The sequence below is a fragment of the Mandrillus leucophaeus genome, unplaced genomic scaffold, assembly GCF_000951045.1.
Source record: "Mandrillus leucophaeus isolate KB7577 unplaced genomic scaffold, Mleu.le_1.0 Scaffold35, whole genome shotgun sequence".
Lineage (NCBI taxonomy): Eukaryota > Metazoa > Chordata > Mammalia > Primates > Cercopithecidae > Mandrillus > Mandrillus leucophaeus.
In genome coordinates, this window is record NW_012103698.1 from 3,517,987 (window position 1) to 3,533,761 (window position 15,775).

General features: G+C 49.8%; 1 protein-coding gene across 1 annotated transcript in view; it reads right to left on the reverse strand.

The window, feature by feature from the left end:
• IVD (isovaleryl-CoA dehydrogenase) overlaps window positions 1–11,547 on the reverse strand; it is a 16,189-nt gene extending 4,642 nt beyond the window's left edge. Inside the window, exons 1-11 of the mRNA XM_011989271.1 lie at window positions 11,294–11,547; window positions 9,581–9,670; window positions 9,321–9,372; window positions 6,530–6,699; window positions 5,975–6,068; window positions 5,637–5,773; window positions 4,251–4,347; window positions 2,411–2,504; window positions 1,917–1,998; window positions 1,216–1,320; window positions 1,037–1,109 (exon numbers count right to left, since the gene is read on the reverse strand). Coding sequence (XP_011844661.1) covers window positions 1,037–1,109; window positions 1,216–1,320; window positions 1,917–1,998; window positions 2,411–2,504; window positions 4,251–4,347; window positions 5,637–5,773; window positions 5,975–6,068; window positions 6,530–6,699; window positions 9,321–9,372; window positions 9,581–9,670; window positions 11,294–11,437 — 1,138 coding nt within the window. The 5' untranslated portion in view covers window positions 11,438–11,547. The remainder of the gene's footprint in view (window positions 1–1,036; window positions 1,110–1,215; window positions 1,321–1,916; window positions 1,999–2,410; window positions 2,505–4,250; window positions 4,348–5,636; window positions 5,774–5,974; window positions 6,069–6,529; window positions 6,700–9,320; window positions 9,373–9,580; window positions 9,671–11,293) is intronic.
• Between the last annotated feature and the right edge of the window lie 4,228 nt (window positions 11,548–15,775).

Here is a 15,775-nt window from a genome sequence, read left to right on the forward strand (position 1 = left end):
TGCCTCAGCCTCCCAAGTAGCTGGGATTACAGGCATGCACCACCACGCCTGGTTAATTTTTATATTTTTAGGAGAGATGAGGTTTCTCCATGTTGGCCAGGATGGTCTCAAACTCCTGACCTCGGGTGACCCGCCCACCTTGGCCTCCCAAAGTGCTGGGATTATTGGTGTGAGCCCAGCCCCATTTAGTATATTTGGACCATGGTTGACCACAGTAAATGAAGCTGTAAAAAGCAACACTGAGGAGAAGAAGGGACTACTGTACCTTGTTGGGGGTAGGGTGGGCAAGAGGTTGCAGCTGAAAGGCTACTCAGAGTGCTAAGGATACCAGACAAAGAAAGAGGGGGGCCACTGACAGGCATGGCAAATAGGGATGAGAGGACGCCAGCATAGCAGCTCAAGGATTCAAACCTCAGCTGCTCGGCTCGAGTCTGTGCTCTTAACCACCGCACAGCATGGAAACAAGGCTGGTCTATCTCTGAGACATCTCCCTTTCCCCATTTCCTAGCGTCTATGAGACAGGGAGGATGAGAGGGGGGTGTTGCTGAAGGCAGCGGCAACTCCTGGCATCTAGCAGTTTTCTCATTTGCTTTCCATTTCCTCCTTGTAACTGGGACAGAAAGACCCCAAAGGTCCCAGCTCATCTGGGCCTAGCATAAGTACATAGTGAGGAGTGGAGAGGAGACTGCTTTTCTTTTTTTTTGAGACAGAGTCTCAGTCTGTCACCCAGGCTGGAGTGCAATGGTGCAATCTTGGCTCACTGCAACCTCCACCTCCCGGGTTCAAGCGATTCTCTTGCCTCAGCCTCCCAAGTAGCTGGGATTACAGGCATGCACCATCACGCCCGGCATGGGGTTTCACCATGTAGGCCAGGCTAGTCTCGAATTCCCGGCCTCAGGTGATCCACCTGCCTCGGCCTCCCAAAGTGCTGGGATTATAGGTGTGAGCCACCTCGCCCGCCCTGAAATGCTTTCTGAAGCAGCCACAGGCCCCAAGAGTGAGGGAGCCCTGGGAGTGGGGAGTGGGGATCACTCACCAAAACACTGAATGCCATCCAGGGCTACCTGTGTGGCGCACTCAGCTGAGTAAAGAATCACACCTGCACAGTCCTACGGGAGGAAGCTCGGGTCAGGAGGGCCCTGCGAGGCACGCAGACAGCAAGTCCCAGCCGCCGGCCCACTGCCCCCCTCTCTCCCGGACTGAGGCGGTTCTCACCTTGGCAGTGCAGTGGCCCTCATCGCAGGCCTTGGCAACATTGTAGACGTACTGCCGACATGCCATGAGGCGGGTGTACATGTCAGCCATCTTCCCCTGCATCAACTGAGCACAAAGGGATGTCACAGGTCAACATGCTGGAACACTCTCCCAGTTACCAAAAGCCAGGTCAGCAACGGCAACAAGACAGCCAAGGATGAGGAAGCAGGGGCATGGAGAGGAGATGGGATTTACCCAGGATGACGGAGATGGAGGCAGGTGTGGGAGTTAGGGCCAGAGAGTGGCCATTCCACGGCCCGCATGACACCTTCAAGTGGCCATCACTGCCTCTGAAAGGCATGGCTCCCAAGGCACCATTTACTCCAACGCTTATTACCTTCCAGCAGCTTCTTCGGACCAGATGGTCTAATTACAAATAGCAACCTCTTTCCCTTCTGCCCCCACAACCTGCACGCTTTGCTCTCCAACCTTACAATGTCTAGTTCATCCACCTCACACAGGCATCGAGGTGGCAATGAGACGAACTTCCTGATGACTTCCAGAGCCGGGCTGCATGCTGAGGAAGACTGCATTCCAAGCAGTCAAGCTCAATTTGCTAGAGGAGACAGTGAACATCCACGGTGCCCACCTCACTTCCTCTCTTTTCAAAGAAAACTTCAGCCCAGTCGAAGCGCACATGTCAGCAAAAGCACGCGGCTCACCTGGAAGTGGCCGATCTTCTGGCCAAAGGCTTCCCTCACGTGCAGGTAGGGAATGGTGTGGTCCAGGACCGCTTGCATGAGCCTGTCAGAAAGGAGAAAGGTCCTATGGGCACCTCCTCATCCCACTGGGCGTGGTGGCAAAATGCTAGCGTGGGAGGGCCGGAGTCCCAGGGAGGAGAAAAGCAGCCTCAGAAACTCCAGCCGCAGTTATGGCACTGACTGACCAGAGGTGCAGGGGTGTGACAGCCCAGGTGTCGTTCCACAGCCGAGTGAGCCACCCTGCTCCTCAGGCCTTTGGTCTGTCACTTAATGATATTTCCCTGCTGTGGGAAGAAATTCAACATGGGAGGAGGTGGTTCTTTTTGTCTCCCAGGAGAGTGCGGGGCCAGGAGGCAGCTCCCTTTGGCCCCCAAGGGGAAGGATGCTGCTGCTCATGGTGGGCCACTGGCCAAGGAGGCCGACAGAGCCCAGCTTCCCCCAAGCCTCACACTTACCCGAGAGGCCCCCCGGCCAGCACCAGCCGCTCCAGGTCCAGCCCACTCATCAGCACGTAGACACCCTTATTCTCATGGCCCAGGATGTTGGCAGCTGCCAGGATAAGTGCTGGTCAGAGGGAGACAGCTGTCCACAGCCTCCTCACTTTTATCAAAGGTACTAGATGTGGAAACATGGCTCTCAAGTAAGGCACTAAAATATGTCACTTGACCTTTATTCAACTAAGGTTCCAGGTAAAAGAAAACGATCAAGTGAACCCCTTCCAGTCAGAAGTGGAGCTGCCAGGACCCCCACCCCATCCACAAGGCCAACCACAAAGCCCAGGGTTGTTAGATCTTTCCCTTCCCTCTCTGGACTCCCTTGGATGGGAAAGAAGAAAAGTTAATTGGTCTAGAAGTCACCCAATCCCTCCCTGACTCTTTCTACACAGGCACCTATAAAGAAACCAGAGAGTTACTCTTTCCCCAGGTGGAGTCAGCTCTGGTCCAGTGTCACCTCCCTGCAGGGTAGTCCACGAAAGCTTCTTTGTCCAGGAGACAGGCCATTCAGAGATACCCACAGAAGCTGCTGAGCACCTCTCCACCCAGTAAGCCAGACTGGATGGCCTTGGGAGGTGTGGGCAGGAAAATGAGTTGACACCACTGACCTGCCTTTAATGCTAGCTGAATTTTTTCCTGTCAACAAAGAAGGAGCTGCACAGGTTCCCCTCCCTGGACGCTCCCTGTAATTAAAGCACACTTTTTTGGGCTGTCAGTGATAGGCATGGTACATGGCTGAGGCAGACAGCAAACCTAACTGGTGATCAAATCCACGCCCCTGGCCAGGCGCAGTGGCTCAGGCCTATAATCCTGGCACTTTGGGAGGCTGAGACGGGTGGATCACCTGAGGCCAGGAGTTCAAGAGCAGCCTGGCCAACATGGTGAAACCCCATCTGTCTACTAAAATTACAAAATTAGCGGGGCGTGGTGGTGTGTGCCTGTCATCCCAGCTACTCAGAAGGCTGAACCCAGGGGGCAGAGGTTGCAGTGAGCTGAGATCGCACCATTGCACTCCAGCCTGGGCAACAAGAGTGACACTCCATCTCAAAAAAACAAAAACAAATTAGCTGGGCAGGGTGGCGTGTGCCCATAATCCCAGCTCTTCGGGAGGCTGAGGCATGAGAATCATTGGAACCTGGAAGGTGGAGGCTGCAGTGAGCCGAGATCACGCCACTGCACTCTAGCCTGGGTGACAGAGCCAAGACTCCTTCTCAAAAAAAAAAAAAAAATACCCAAACAACAAATCCACGCCCCTGGTCTGGTTAGTACATGATGGCTGCACTGGCTCTCCCACAGTGCTCCACCATGTCATATTTCAGTTACACCTCGGGGGAGAAAATACTCATACTCAAACAGAACTGCCTTCTCTTCACTGAGTCTGGTTTCCATCAGTGGATTCAGATGTTTTTTTTTTCTTAGCATCATTAATGCTAAAAATGAATAACTCATTTTTAAATTTTTTTTACAAAAATGTGAGTTAATGAGTTACTTACATGCAGTGGACGGGCGAAAGTACAGGAAGACTGAAGGACATCAGTGGGAAAGGGTAGGTCTGACCCTTCTCTGGCTACTGAGTACAGACTCTCTGTGGAGCGTGTGATGCCAGTTAGGCATGCCGCTGCAGGGCCCTGGACAGGAAGGAGCGCTGTCCCGCATCCCCAGCTCACAGCCTAGCCACATGTCACTGAAGAGCTAACAATGCCAAGCCTGTCTAACCCAGAGGCCTTCTCAGCTTGAGAACAGCCAGATCAGCCTGGAAGGGGGTCAGGAGAGGGGCTCCCCGATTCTCGGTGCTACTTACCAGGAACCTTACAGTCTTCAAAGATTAGCTCACAGGTGTCAGAGCCCCTCATCCCCAGCTTGTCCAGCTTCTTAGAGGTGCTAAAGCCAGGCATACCCTTTATAGGAATCAAAAGGCAGTCCTGGTTACAGATTAGCCCCAAGGGGGCCTGGTAAAGGAAAGGCCCCTGGGAAGAAGGCACCCACCTTCCTACTGAGTCCCTGTACCTGCACAGCATGGCAGCATCCTAGTCCCATGCTCCCCCCAGGTCCTTCAAGTGCTAACGCCCCAGATTGATCCCAGCCTCCTCTGCCACTAGCTTGTGTTCTCCCCAGTTCTCAAGGGGACAGTTCTTTCTCAATGATATGCTCAGTTCTCTGAGCCCTCCTGACCCCCCGGCCTTATTTCCTTCCCCCAGGGGACATTACTTCCAAGACACTGTCATCAGCCCGGTCAATTCCCTTATCCTCTGTTTTCTCCTGTCTGTACCCAAAGGGATATCACTAGGGCTGAACTGAGCCCTCTGTGCTTTGACCTGGACTACTGGATTGCAGCATGTTTTGGCAAGTGCCCAGCAGAGTGCTGAACATGCTGCCGTTCGACCTGTAATGAGGAGGGCGTCATGTAACCTTGAGATTTCCAATCTCAGCCAGGTCCCTACTGCTCCAACTCTAGACAGCTACTTTCCCCCCCTCTATGGAGGGTACCGCAAACCTTTACAATACTCGCTCGTGAAACTCTCTGCCAACTCCCCCCCATGGCCCCAGCCCTCACAGGGCCCCTGGCTTCCTCCTCATGATCGCCAGGCAGATGGCTCCTGCACCATCACCTGTAACCCATCCTTCTCTCTCCTGTCCCCGCTCACCATTGTGTTCTGCCCACTCATTCCCAGACGCCTCAATTGCTCCCTCTATTTTCCTTTTTCTTCCCTTTTTTTTCCCTTCTGACCAAAAACTTTGCTCAGTTCTCTCATTCCTAAAAACACACCCAAACTCCTAACTTTTTGTTTGAACTCCTGCCCTGCTTCCTTCTTGCTTTTGTTGTCAAGGCTGTTGCAGGGGCAATCTCCACTTATATCCCACCCACACCTCAGTCTCCCACGGCCACACTCATCAGGTCCACCAATGTACCCTGACTGTCACGTCCTGACCTCCTTTCAGTCCTTCCCTTTCTAGACCTCTTTGTGTGGCCTGGCACTGAGGACGGCTCCACTGTCTTCAGAAGTGACCCATCTGCCCTGGACTTCCTGGTTACCCTCCTTGCAGTCTAATCTCTGTCTCATCCCCACCTCGGGGGGCCTTGCAGAGCACACAACACCGATTGCATTTGAGATCAGTGAAGGGGCTATCTCTGGTGCCACTGTCAGGAGGCAGACGCCTCCCTGGCCCTACACCCATCTATACTCACCTTCTCTACAATGAAGGCCGTGATGCCCCGAGAAGCCGGCGTAGCAGCCAGATCTGTCTTGGCATAGACAATCAGGACGTCAGCATCAGGGCCATTAGTGATCCAGGACTTGTTGCCATTCAGGACGTAGTGATCTCCTAAGGGCAGGATGTTGGCTATTTGCTCAAGCCATCTCGGCCTGTCTCAGCCAGGCCATAGACCTTCTGCTGAGCAAGTAGCTGTCCAGCTCTGAGAAAGTTCTGGAAACCCAACAGGGGCCACCCCCAATTGTTCCTCCCTCACCCTGATAATGTCTGAACTTCTGCCCATTTTGTCTCCCAAGTCGAGAGCAGCCTCACCTTTCTTTTCCGCTTTGAGCTTCATAGAGACAACGTCAGAGCCTGAATTGGGCTCACTCATAGCCAGGGCTCCGATGTACTCACCACTGGTCAGCTGCAAGGAAAACCCCCAACAGGCCTTGTTACAACCTCGGAGTACTCTAGAGCAGCTCACCGATACTGCTGCTTCCTGTCCACGTTACACCCCTTCAAACTTCTCACACCAGGGTATCGGTAAAGTCCTAGAAGTCTCTTCTAAGAAGCCCAATGGCTACAAGGCTGAAAATGCCTCTCCTTTTTCCATTCCCTTTGCAAAGAAAGCTAGTCCTACTCTTCCATTTCTTAGAGTTCTCTTCAAATGTTGTCTGTCTGTTGTTCAATGCAAGAGGTCTGGTCCTATTTTTATTTTTGGCTCAAATATTTTAAAGCAATCCATGGCCCCTTCCTAACCACGCTGGGTTCATGGCAGCATGCTACAGAAAGCAGGTCTCACTGGCCCTCACCAAGGGGAGAGGGTGCCTTATAGCTGGTTGTTGCACTGTGAGATTAGCAAGTATTACATTTCCATTTCCTTACCTTTGGCAGATACTTCTCTTTCTGGGCCTCATTCCCATTGCGCACAAGCTGGTTGACGCAAAGGTTGGAGTGGGCACCGTAACTGAGCCCCACTGCTCCAGAAGCTCGGGATATCTCCTCCATCACTAGCACATGCTCCAGGTAGCCCAGGCCAGAGCCGCCATACTGAACTGGGAGTGGTGTGGTACAAGGGAATGGAAAAGGCAGCCCAGATTAAATTGGGATATTCCATTTGTTGGCAGAAGGGAAACACCTTGTAGCACCTATTCCAAATTCCCTCTAGCAACAAGAATAAGCTGATGCCACAGACCTGCTTATAAGCTCACTGGACTGGTTTTGCCTGCTGCTGCTTGTCAGCTGAGGGGTGATTCAGAAGGCAATCATTGCAACTCCTGCTTTATCCCAGACAGACCTCTTGATGAAGATACGTGAACAACCTGAGCACCCACTACTCAGAAAGTTACAGAAATGCAGAGGCAGATGAATAAATGAAGAAAGAGGGCCTGGAGTTTAACAGAGAAAAACAAAGACATTGGGATGGAGGTGGTATCCAAAGCACCAAGAACAGATACAAAGCCAGAGGATGTGATGTGTCTGCAAAAGGCCCAAGGAAGGTGAGATTTTATAGCATAGGGCTGAACCCAAAGAAGCAGGACTGATAACAGGACAGGAGAGCCACAGCCTCAGGGACAATCTTCAGGTGGGCTGTGCAGCAGAGGGAAGATGAGATGCTGGCAGAGAATTTCAGAACCCCTCATAAAATACACGGTTTTTCCTTGGCAGCAGGTCCAAACTCAAAGTGGCTGGGTCACCTGATACCACCCCCAGCCCGGCTGATTGGGTCAAGCCTAACAAGGTCCTATACACATGTTCACTCTGACCAACAAGTCAGGCTTGTCCTCGGCTCTAAGGAAAGCTTGACCTGCCCCTACAACTGCAGGAAGGAAAGTTTGAAGGCAGGTGACATTAGAAACAGCCACCATGACATCATGCAGAAACCGGAACTTATATCCGGCTTTCTTTTTCAGGTTCCCTTGAAAGAGTTTTCATCAAATTTTTTCTTTTTTTTTTCAAGAGGCGGGCTCTCATTCTTTTGCCCAGGCTGGGGTGCAATGGTGTAATCATGGCTCACTGCAGCCTTGAACTCCTGGGCTCAAGCGATCCTCCTGCCTTGGCCTCCCCAGTTGCTGGGATTACAGAAGCCCACTACCACACCTGGCCATTTTCATCTGATTTCTAACTGCCTCTTTCTTCCATAAAATACAATCTGATTCCAAAGCATATTATCTGCAGGGAGTGGGGTACACATAAACCGCCAAAACACAATAGGAGAGTCTTCCTTAGGAGTGACCAGCAGCCTTTCCCCCAATGCTTTTACATTAAGATGGTTGCAATTAACCTTTAAGTGGTTTCATTTTATGAAAGGTGATGTAACTTTCTAGGACGTAAGGAGAAGTATTGGGTTTCACTCATACTCTCATGCCCAGAGTGAATACAGGCCAAAGCAGGTTGGGCTTTTTTTTTTTTTTTTTAAATGGAGTCTTGCTCTGTTGCCTGGGCTGGAGTGCAGTGGCGCCATCTCAGCTCACTGCAACCTCCACCTCCCAGGTTCAAGCAATTCTCCTGCTTCAGCCTCTCGAGTAGCTGGGATTACAGGTATGTACCACCATGCCTGGCTAATTTTGTATTTTCAGTGTAGAAAGGGTTTCTCCATGTTGGTCAGGCTGGTCTCAAACTCACAACCTCAGGTGATCCACCTGCTTCGGCCTCTAAAAGTGCTGGGATTACAGGCATGAGCCACTGTGCCTGGCCTAGGCTCATCTCTTTACTGGACACTGCAAGTCAGGCTGGGCCTCCTTCAGAGGTTAAGAATATCCAAACCAGGCCAGGCGCGGTGGCTCATGCCTGTAATCCCAGCACTTTGGGAGGCCAAGGCGGGTAGATCATGAGGTCAGGAGATCGAGACCATCCTGGCTAACACGGTGAAATCCCATCTCTACTAAAAATACATAAAATTAGCCGGGCATGGTGGCGGGTGCCTGTAGTCCCAGCTACTCGGGAGGCTGAGGCAGGAGAATGGTGTGAATCTGGGAGGCGGAGCTTGCAGTGAGCCAAGATCATGCCACTTCACTGCAGCCTGGGTGACAGAGTGAGACTCCATCTCAAAAAAAAAAAGAATATCCAAACCAGAGCCTGCCAGATCCCTGCCTTCTCCCTCCGGAGAGCCTAGTAAACACATCATCTGGCCACCTCACCTGGAAGCCCAGATAGACACCTCTCTCCCCTGCCCACCCCCCACCCTACTCCCCCTGCCGTCTGCTCCCAAATGAGCACCAAGGTGTGGGCAGAAGAGGACACAGGCAGTCCCTGCAGGGACACCCTGCCCGGAGTGTTCCTGCCGAGAGGCCACGGGTAGGACAAAGCTTATAGGGATTAGGGGAGGTAGTAGGACTGAGGTACCATGAAGACAACCACTTGATCCAGAGTTTTCTAAACTTCCCAAATCACCTGGGTGAGCCTGTTAAGTAAGCAGAGTTCAAGAGTTGGACTGATCCTGATCCAAGTGAGCCACAATGACCAAGTTAATCCCTCTGCCTTCTCCACATCACTGTCTAATAAAATAGAAGAGTGTTCTGTTCTCTGGGCTGACAATGGGTGCTTTCACAGGTCCAAAAGATGCAGTTCTGGGTTTCTTTAAACACAGTCTTTCCCTTCCCTTCCTGCTTCTTTTGGGAACTGTCTTAAAGGGCACACAAGAAAAGTTCTCTTTAGGGAAATACACTGTACTCACCAGGGGCTGTGATGCCCAATACGCCCAGGTTCCCCAGCTGCTTCCAAAACTCCTGCCAACAGAATAGAGTGGAATGAGTGTTGAGGGGAAGGCAGCCAGTCACATGTGGCTGGAACAATGAGACCCAAACACTTCAGAGAGAGGGGCTGCATTCTTAGGGAGGCTTCATTTACCAGAAAACTGCGTGAGCTCTTCCAGGCAGCAGTGAAGCTCAGCCCCACTCCCAGACTGCCCCCCAGTGACCAGGCCTCCCAACTCACTCGCAGGTTCTTGAACTCATTGCTGCAATCAATCTCCTGGGCCTTGGGGGCCAGGTGCTCCTGAAGGAACTTAGCCATGGTCTGACGAAGCTAATAGGAGAGAAGTAAACAGATGCCACTGCGGAAAGCATCTCCACTACCAAGGCACATTCAAGAGAAAAGGTCACAAGTAACTTCACCAAACAGCATCGGACTGAAAGTGAGAGGCCTCAGCAGTTTATGCCTCCTCAGAGATGATCTTCTTTCTTAAGGTCTTCAGCTTAGATAGCTTGATGGTAATTTTTAAAACGTCACACCCTACATAAAAATCATTCCATTGGTTTCCACTATACTTAGAATGAAACACAAGCTTCTCACCCAGGCCTGCTAGGCCCTGCAGGAGCTGACCCCAGCTGACTCTCCCAGCTTCCCCAGCACCTTCCCACCTCCCACCCTCTGTGCTCCAGCTGCATTCCAGGCAGCCTCCAGATCTCAACAGTTGTCAGCCTCTTTCAAGCCCCTGAACCTTTGACTAAAAGGGACTAATTACCCAAAGAGATTAGAAACTCCTCTTGGTGGCTGGGCATGGTGGTTCCCGCCTGCAATCCCAGCACTTTGGGAGGCCAAGGCAGGAGGATCACCTGAGGTTGGGAGTTTGAGACCAGCCTGACCAACATGGAGAAACTGTCTCTACTAAAGATACCAAATTAGCCGGGCGTGGTGGTGCACGCCTGTAATCCCAGCTACTTGGAAGGCTGAGGCAGGAGAATCACTTGAACCTGGGAGGCAGAGGTTGCGGTGAGCAGAGATCATGCCATTACACTCCAGCCTGGGCAACAAGAGCGAAACTCCGTCTCAAAAAAAAAAAAAAAAGAAAAAAAGAAAAAGAAAGAAACTCCTCTTGCCAGGAAAGCTTGAGAACAGGGATTGAACCCTTTCTGCCTGAGGTGGTTCACGGAAGCTCTGAGCGTTCGCTGGCTATAAACAAACTATGGAGTTGCTGGAAGGCTCACACCTCTGCCAGCTCCATCCAGCCTCCAAATGAAGCCTCAGGAAGGACTCTGGTTCCGCTCCATTTGTAAATACTTCTTCGTCTTCTTCTTTTCTATTTTTTATGAGATGGGGATCTGGCTATGTTGCTTAGGCTGATCTCAAACCCCTGAGCTCAAACAATCCTCCCACCTCGGCCTCCCAAAGTGCTAGGATTACAGGTGTGAGCCACGGTGCCTGGCCTCTAACTGCTTCTTTGCAGTACTTGCTCAACTTTGTGTTTTGACCCAATGGGCTGAGGAGCGACAGGAGAGCTCACTGTAGCTTTTTAAAACCCTCAAACTGTTTATACAAAAAAGACTCCCTGGTGATTACGATGATCACCCAGGTGTCAGAAGCATACCTCAGACTGTTCAGGTTAAGTGAACTACATACAGATTGAGGGCCCTTGTGCCACAAGCAGCCTGGCCAATCCTCCACCAAAACACCATCGGTCTCCCAGGAGCTCTCCCAGCCTCGACTCCTCTCTACTTTCAGCAGTACTGCCCTGCGGTCTCAAATCTTCACCCCACAGACGTCAGGCTGAGGTCAGAGGACCGGCCCCAGGCCGGAGGCCCGCATCCCGCCCGGGCGCTGGCGCTCCCAACGGCCCACGGGCAAAAGCCAAGGCTGGGTGGGCGCTGGGCCGATGGGGACCAGGCAGGAAGGAGACCTTGGGGCTAGGAAGGGGGTCAGTCTCCTCACCTGCCTCTGCTCCTCGCTTAGCCCGTTGATTGCATCGTCCACCGGTAAAAGCGAGTGGGCCCGCTGGGAAACGAAGCCGGCAAGCGGCGGCCGCAGCCTCCAGCTCCCCACACGCCACCTAAGCAGCCGAGTCGCAGTCGCCATCTCTACCCTGAACCAAGAGCGTGAGCTGCTGCTGAGCCAGCTCTTAGCTCCACCAATCCAGGCTTTGCCGACCTGCAAACCGACGAGGGGGTGGGTCTGCAGCAGCCAATCACCCTAGGCGGCCCACCGAAGGCGGTGCTGCCCTTGGACCGCACCCGAGCCGATCAACCGTGATCGCCCGCCAGCTTCCAGCCAATGCAACGGCCGCAGGCCGGGTGGCCCTGCCCTGAGCGCTGGAAATGCTGGCGTGCTCCCTAGCATGGGTGTTTTTAGCGGGGTAGAAGAGGAAGGTTTTTTTTTTTTTTTTCTTTTTATCTCCCTGCGTTGAAATAGCAGCCCTTAACTGCGGAAATCTCTCTGTGGGAAAGCAAAGTGTGGAAACAGCAATCAGAAAACTGCCCACGTGCCCAGTAAATTGGTCAAGCATCTCTGAAATAATTAAGATCGGAAAAGTAGTGCTTGCTCTAATGTGCACACTGATTATAACTTAGTACACCTTGCTTTATTTGCTTTATTATATGACAAGGTTTGTAGATTTTGATTCACGGTTTTTTGTTTGTTTGTTTGTTTTGAGACAGAGTCTCGCTCTGTCGCCCAGGCTGGAGTGCAGTGGCCAGATCTCAGCTCACTGCAAGCTCCGCCTCCCGGGTTCACGCCATTCTCCTGCCTCAGCCTCCCCAGTAGCTGGAACTACAGGCGCCTGCCACCACGCCCGACTCATTTTTTTGTATTTTTAGTAGAGACGGGGTTTCACCGTGTTAGCCAGGATGGTCTCGATCTCCTGACCTTGTGATCCGCCTGCCTCTGCCTCCCAAAGTGCTGGGATTACAGGCGTGAACCACTGCGCCCGGCTTTGATTTATGTTTTATGGGAAAGGGGCTATTAAGGAGTAGCTGCCTTCCAGATTGGAGACTTGCCTCGATTTACAGTGGGGTTACTTCTCCATAAACCCATCATAAATGGAAAATATTTTAAGTCAAAAATGCACTTTAAAAATACACCTAGGTCAGGCGTGATGGTTTACGCCTGTAATCCCAGCACTTTGGGAGGCCGAGGCAGGTGAGTCACCTGAGGCCAAGAGTTCAAGACTAGCCTGACCAACATGGAGAAACCCTGTCTCTACTACAAATACAAAAATTAGCTAGGCGTGGTGGCGCATGCCTGTAATCCCAGCTACTCAGGAGGCTGAGGCAGGAGAATCACTTGAACCCAGGAGATGGAGGTTGCAGTGAGCTGAGATCGCGCCATTGCACTCCAGCCTGGGCAACAAGAGCGAATTTCCTTCTCAAAAGAAAAAACAAAAAAACACTAACCTACCAAACATCATAGCTTAGACTAGTGGACCTTAAACAGACTCAGAACACTTACAATAGCTTATCACTGAGCACAATCATGTAACACAAAGCATATTTTATAAGACAGTGTTAGATATAATTTATTGAATATTGTACAATATCTATTGAATGTCTATCACTTTCACACCATCATAAAGTTGAAAAATCTTAAGTAGGGCTGGGCGCGGTGGCTCATGCCTGTAATCCTAGCACTTTGGGAGGCAGAGGCGGGCAGATCACGAGGTCAGGAGATCGAGACCATCCTGGCTAACAAGGTGACACCCCATCTCTATTAAAAATACAGAAAATTAGCTGGGCGTGGTAGTGGGCGCCTGTGGTCCCAGCTAGTCAGGAGGCTGAAGCAGGAGAATGGCGTGAACCCGGGAGGCGGAGCTTGCAGTGAGCCGAGATCACGCCACTGCACTCCAGCCTGGGCGACAGACCGTAAGTTGGGGACCATTTGTATTTAATATGTGTTAAATATTAAATAGTACATATTTAAGTATTATACTATATATATTAAATAAGATGTATTAAATAGGCTGGGCGTGGTGGCTCATGCCTGTAATCCTAGGACTTTGGGAGCTTAGGTGGGAAGATCGTTCGAGGCCAGGAGTTCAAGACCATCCTGCGCAACATAGGGAGACATTGTCTCCACAAAACATTTGAGAAAACAAACAACAAGAGATGTATTAAATAGTAAATAATATGTATTTAATACACCATAGGAATAACAGTCAGGACTTAGAAACACGGGTTTGGGACACAGGGAAAGGAAGAGTGGTGAGGGGAAAGAGGAGAGCTGATGGAATTAAGTCTCTATTCCCTCCCCACTTGCTCTATTTACCTCCATGTTGTGTCAATGTTCTTTATTTTTAAAATTTAATTAATTAATTAGAGACAGGGCGGTGGGGGGACGGTCTCACTATGTTGCCCAAGCTGATCCAAGGGCTCATGTGATCCTCCCGCCTTGGCCTCCCAAAGTGCTAGGATTACAGGCATGAGCCACGGAACCCAGCCGAGTCAATGCTCTTGAACAACTCATCTCAGATTGGTACCCTGAGTCCAGGAACGGGTCTACGCAATCCCACTACATAGCTGTGGGACTTTCAGCAAGTTCTTTAGATCTTTTCAGTCGCTGCTTTATCCTCTTTAAAGTGAAAACAATACCAGCCAACTTTAAGGCTATTATGAGGAATAAAGGTGATTGCACACTTAATGATTCAGCACAGTACTTGGCACATTGCTCTAATTTTCAGATCATTCATACCACATCCAACTTCCCTGCACCCATTCCTCAGCTTCTAACTTACCCCCTTACCATAATTTGAAGTCCTATTGAGAAGTTAACGCCCGATCACAGCACTGCTTTATTTTTTTTTTTAATCAGGCAGAAATTAATTTTTTTTTTTTTGAGTCAGGATCTCTGTCACCTAGGCTGGAGTGCAGTGGCAAAATCATGGCTTACTGCCATGACATTCAAGCAATCCTCTGACCTCAGCCTGCCAAGTAGACGGGACTACAGGCATATGTTACCAGCTTAATATATATATCAATACACATATACATACACACATATATACATACATATATATGTATATATGTATATTGTAGAGATAAGGGTCTCACTCTGTTGCCCAGGCTGGTCTCAAACTCCTGGCCTCAAGCAATCCTCCTGCCTTGGCCTCCCGAACTGCTTGGATTACAGGCATGAGCCACTGCACCAGCCCACCTTTATTAGTTTCTTGAATATTCCAGTATTTTATGTAAATACAAGCAATTATGAATATATATTCTTCTTACACTTAACAAAGTATCTTGGAGATCTTGGCATATCACTATGTTAAGAGCGTCCTCTTTTTTCTTTTTTTAAAGACTATTCCACTGTATAGACACACCATAGTTTTTCTTCTTATGAATGAGGTGGAGGATTTTTTCATACAGAAAGCCCTTATTTTTCTGTGGACTGTCAGATCATGTCCTTTGCCTATTTATGTGTTGCACTGTTGGACTTTTCTTAACTCAAACCTACAATAAATGTGTAGGTTCACTAGAAAATAATCAGGTCTGAGAGGAAAGACTTTGAGCTTGTTTTGGGCACAATTATGTTTGAAGCACTTTTGAGTCATCTTAAGAGGTAATGTGGGCCAGCCATGGTGGCTCACACCTGTAATTCCAACATTCTAGGAGGCTGAGGCAGTAGGATCACTTGAGGTCAGGAGTTCGAGACCAGCCTGAGCAACACAATAAGACTGGTCTCTACAAAAAATTTTAAAAATTAGCCAGGCATGGTGGGTTGTGCTTGTAGTCTCAGCTTCTTGAGAGACTGAGACTGGAGGATGGTTTGAACCCAGGAGTCTGAGGTCACAGTGTGTTATGATCGGGCCACTGTACTCCAGTCTAGGCAACAGAACAAAACACTGTCTCTAAAAAAAATTAAAAACAGAAAATAAAGAGATTAACAAAATTAAACTGGGTGCTGTGGTACATACCTGTAATCCCAGCTACTCAGGTGGCCAAGGTAGGAGGATTGCTTGAACCTAGGGGTTGGAGTCTAGTCTGGGCAACATAGCAAAAGCCTATCTCCTAAAATAAAAAAAGATTTTAAAAATTGATAAACTGCTAGCAAGACTTATCAAAAAAAAGAGGAATTGCAAATATCTGATATCAAGAATTAAAAAGGGGATGGCTCTCAAATCCTACAGATATGAAAAAGATAAGGATATTTTGAGCAATTTATGCTAATAAATTTGATAATGTAGATGAAATGGACAAATCAAACTGACACAAACTGACATAATAGAAAAATCTGAATAGTCCTTTATCTACCAAATAAATTGAAATTCACAATGAAAAACCTTCCATGAAGAAAACTCCAAGCCTAAAAGACTTCACTAATGAATTCTTCCAAATACTTAAGTAAGAAATATGGGTATAGGCTGGGGGCGGTGGCTCACGCCTGTAATCCCAGCACTTTGGGAGGCTGAGGTGGGCAGATCACGAG